This window comes from Saccostrea echinata, unplaced genomic scaffold (assembly GCF_033153115.1).
Source record: "Saccostrea echinata isolate AGI-Se365-2 ecotype Australia unplaced genomic scaffold, CSIRO_AGI_Sech_v1 ptg000002l, whole genome shotgun sequence".
In the NCBI taxonomy this organism is placed as follows: Eukaryota; Metazoa; Mollusca; class Bivalvia; order Ostreida; family Ostreidae; genus Saccostrea; species Saccostrea echinata.
The window spans coordinates 9,522,911-9,527,575 of record NW_026889751.1 but is presented as its reverse complement, the minus strand read 5'-3'; the positions used below and the strand labels follow the sequence as shown (position 1 = coordinate 9,527,575).

The 4,665-nt window shown below is 34.1% G+C and overlaps 1 protein-coding gene across 1 annotated transcript; it reads left to right on the top strand.

Moving 5' to 3' along the window:
* The first annotated feature begins 1,139 nt into the window (after window positions 1-1,139).
* Window positions 1,140-4,145, top strand: LOC133171955 (uncharacterized). The gene has a single exon (XM_061306755.1). The coding sequence runs from the start codon at window positions 1,460-1,462 to the stop codon at window positions 3,434-3,436; it is 1,977 nt and encodes a 658-aa protein (XP_061162739.1). The 5' UTR covers window positions 1,140-1,459; the 3' UTR covers window positions 3,437-4,145.
* The last annotated feature ends 520 nt before the right edge of the window (window positions 4,146-4,665 follow it).

The following is a 4,665-nucleotide window of genomic DNA, read 5'->3' as shown; positions in this document are numbered from 1 at the left end:
TTATTATTTATTAGCTAGGCATGTCACTCAGGAGTCATGGGTCATTTTTTTCTGTTTGTTCGACTTCCGCTCTGGGTGAATGTATCTAATTAAGAACCCTTTCTTTTCGGTTCTGCTTGTTAAAAAGGTTAATCGGTATTGTGATGTCTATGTCTGATTTGTAATGTGTAATAGTTTTTTTAATTTGCGATATGATGTACGGGTAAATTTTTAATTATAAATTGGTTACTGGTAATACAAGAAAAATGTCCCATAACACAATTTTATTGAAAAATTAGAAAGAATTAATTAATCTCTCTCAAAAGATGAATGGCCAAATTTGCAAAATCCACCAAACAAATATGCATCTATCCACGAAAAACAAGCCACTATCCATAACATTTAAACTACTATCCAAATAACCACACTACTATCCAAAGACTTTTTGGAATTAAATTGTTACAGCAGACTTTATTTATCGCCGTATGAAAATTGCTGCGATTTTATAAAAACAATTCAAATATACCAGATGCAATGTCTTCTTATTAATTCATTTTGTCACAGGTGTTTGCTAACGTGAGAGTATATAATTGATTCCAAAAAGTTGAATATGCAAATAAAAAATATTTTTACTCTGTTTATTTACATGAAAATCAAATTCAACATCAGTTCAAAATAAGTTCACAAACAGTGCTTTCTCAAATTAAAAAAAATAAGATTTAAAAAATCAAAAAGCATCAAGATTTTTGGAAAGCATGTTCCGTGGTTGATCAATTAACATTCCTGTGTTACATCACTCTAGGATATGAAACAATGTATCGATTGATGAGATATAAATGTTTTGTCTCTAAATGAATATTTTCCGATATACCACTCAATCTTTTTATGTCAAACTATCATAATAAGAACAACTTATGTTTTGATCATCAAAAGTATTAAAAAAAGATGATGAATTATTCATTTTCCGAATCCTCAATTAACAAATCCTGTATTCATTACTGAACAATTAATAACATAAATCCTGGCTAATTTAGAAGGGCATCTGGGCTGCTGTTAATTTAATGCAAGCAATTACAAAGTGAAATTCATTAATGCATTTTTCACCAAATTTATAAAAGGTGACGAAAATTACTTTCCTCTTCATTTTACGTTGTGACAGGGAACCCTGTGCCTCTAGGCATATAGAGAACTCATACATAAGCAGTGTTTTCTTGACAAGCGTCCTGCCTACAACGTAATTTGACTACAGCTGACAGCTGAATATATTAAGAAGTCTATTGCTTTTCAACGTCCAAAGAGAACAGTCGGACTAGTGTGGACCTAAGATTTTATATCTGGAATATATAGCTTAGGTTTCGCCTTAGTAAAAGTTTCCTGTTCAAATTGGAGTTAAGCAAGGATACCTGTTCAGCCAATGTTTTTATTTTGTAAAATTGAATAAGCTGAACCAAGATTTTAAATATCTTCTGAAAAAAATTTGATGATGAAAACTGTTCTTAAACTTGCTGTCCTGTGTGGAATATGCACCGTGGTGGAACTATTAAGTCCTTGTGTAAAATGTCAAAACGATGAAACGTGTAAAGCCCCAGATTGCTTCTGTTGCCGAAGTGAGCTTAATCTACCAATTCCGTTAAAAAACACACCGCAAATTGTGTACTTTACTTTTGACGATGCTTTAACTGATGCTGCCTCAAAATTTTATAGAAAGCTTTTTAATGAAACCAGATTGAACCCAAACAGATGTCCAATATCGATGACAATGTTCATATCACATCAAGACACCATCTATCGAAATGTAAAAGATTTCTACAAGAGGGGGATGGAAATTGCTTCCCACAGTGTAACACATAGTCATATGAAAGCTTCAAACTTCATGCAAGAGGCAAAGAAACAGAAAAGAAATCTCTCAAAGTTCGGCGGAGTACCTGAAAACGAGATTGTAGGATGGAGAAGCCCATTTCTAGAACCCGTCGGGGACATGCAGCCCGAAAAACTCAAGGAACTTGGATACTTGTACGATGCTACTCTTACTTTCAGTAAAAGAAAATTAACTGATAAAGCACCCACACCCTTTACACTTGATTTTGGTTGGCCCTATGACTGCAAAGTCAAACCTTGTCCTAAGAGGCGTCACTCCGGATTTTGGGAAGTACCAGTCGTTTCTTTGTTGGACTACAAGCATAAATATGATTGCGTTTACGTTGATGGCTGCAATAACCCACCACCAAACGAAGCTTCTGCCTACCAGTTTCTCATGGATAACTTTAACAGTTACTATACCACTTCAAGAAATCCATTTGGGATCAACATGCATCCGTCCTGGTTTTATATTGCAGATCGACTAAATGCCATGGACAGGTTTATAAATACTTTACTGAAAATGGACGATGTATATATTGTTTCTGTTGATAAAACAATCAAATGGCTCCAAAATCCAACACCACTATCTGAATTGCACTCTTTTGAACCATGGAAATGTGACCACTTAAAAAACAGACAACAAGCTGACACAATCACAACAAACAACAGACACGAAATGGGGTTATCGCCAATGGAAAAACAGCACATGTACATCCAACAACGTCTCCAAAAAATTGCTGAAATGCGTAGAGAAATCGAGTTAAAAAGACAACGAGAATTACAAATAGAAATAGCTTTAAAGAAACAAAGAGAATTAGAACTGATTCAAGGACAGTCTAATTATGCTAACAGAGATTGGTGGTCACCTCCTCGAAGACACTCAAATAATATCCCTCAAAGTCCGTTCACGGAAGAAATCCCAAATGCGCACGTTCTAGACACCCCAGTAGATGAAACACCCCTGGAACTTAATAAACAAGAGGAACACGTGGCAAGTAAGTCATCTACAAATTCAAAACGCCCAGTTTGGGAGCACAAATCAAAAAGAAACAAATCATCTACATATTCAAACTTTTCAAATAGGGAACAAATTTTAAATCGAAATCAACAGAAACAAAGTTCTAGTATTCAAACAAAAATTGTTCCCTTTTGGCAGCAAGGGCAACTGGGATCTCGACGTTTGCCTGAAGCGGCTTTTCAAAGAGACTCCCATTGGTGGAACAAACCTGTACCTTACGTGAATGACTTCAAGTACATGGTCGCTTATTCTGTTTCTACTAAACCACCATCTATAACTACAACTAAGACAGCAACATCAACGGAATCTCAACCAACTGCATATAAACCACCATCTCCACCTAGAATTAGTTCCGGGGTTGATTTGTTCAGAGAAAAACAGCTCATAGAATATCAGCGCAGGCAGCGTCTTATTCTAGAAAATCAAAGGACAAGAGAAGAACGGCAACTTAAAGACCAAAGACGTGAACTTCGAAAAAATGAGAAAGAATCATTTTCAAAACAACAGCGATCTAGATCTAAACACAAACCTTACTTCACATGGCGAGAAATTATTCCTTCTTCTTCAAAACATCGATGATTAGAACATAAAAGACTTCTCAGGACTTTTGAAGTTAAGTTTTATTTTTCCATACAATTTCCTGCCTCATACTATTTTAAGTTATTGATGTCAAAACAGTGACCGATCTCAAGTGCTTTCATTTTTAAGTTGTATGAAGTGTACATTTATGTACATGTATATCGGGACCAATATATATTTTTTGATAGTTACTATATCATTTCCTGTCTGAAATGGAAAAATGCTATATTCTTTATGTTTTGCAAGTCAGCCTGACGGACAGTGGGTGATTGGTGGTGAATGTATGTGATTGATGAGAGACTCATACTATATCTGTAATTTATGTTATTTGCCTTCATTTTTGAACGCTTTATCTGAATATATATATATATAAAGCTGTGCCTTTTTGGTGTACAGTATGTATAAACAGTATGAACAATTTTAATAGTTATAATGTTTTTGGCGGGTCTTACCGAAACTTTGATTACTATGTACTGAAGTCATTCAAAATGCAAAAATGTCTTTCTATCACAAAGTCATGCATATATTTTACCGAGTTGTGCGACCGATGTTAGATTATGTGCCAAATAAAACCATTTTATGATGCTTTTTGCCAAAAAAAAACTACTGGTGTTTGTGAATGCATGTTTTCCAATGCCTGATGTCAGAATGTGTTTAAGTGCCAAACTGAGTAACAGAATTCATAATAATAAAAATGATAGACTAACCATCTTGTCGTTGAATTCAAATTACTCTCGTTTACTTATAAATTAATTGTTGTAAGAGGTACTAAGAAACCAAAAGCACCAAGTTCAAAGTGCATTTTGAACCCGTTCGTATTTATAACGTATGTGTCAATATCTTTAACTTTTCGACATAGCTCATCACGAAAAGATCAAAGTTTAATTAGGTTGATTTACATCCAACAACACTGAACGTCAAAGACAAAATACTTATATTTTTTAAATTTACGATCTTGATGATTTTGTGAAAATTACCAAATGTATATCGTCAGCACTTTTATAGAGACTGTTTCACTACTCTCTGTTAGCATATTAAGATCCTTAGTTTATTTTTTAAAAAATAGTTACAAATTGATTTATCTTTTTTGGACTATAGAAGACGAGGGCTTAAAAAAGGATGAAAAATTTATTTTCTTCAGACTTTACGCTAATTGGCAAACATTTAGTTGTAACATCCTTGTACCATTGTCAGGATGTCAAAACTTATGACACAAGTCATTTGTTTCT

What these genes read in the sequence shown, in the direction of transcription:
- LOC133171955 (XM_061306755.1), top strand. Translation starts at nt 1,460, where the DNA reads ATGATGAAAACTGTTCTTAAACTTGCTGTCCTGTGTGGAATATGCACC.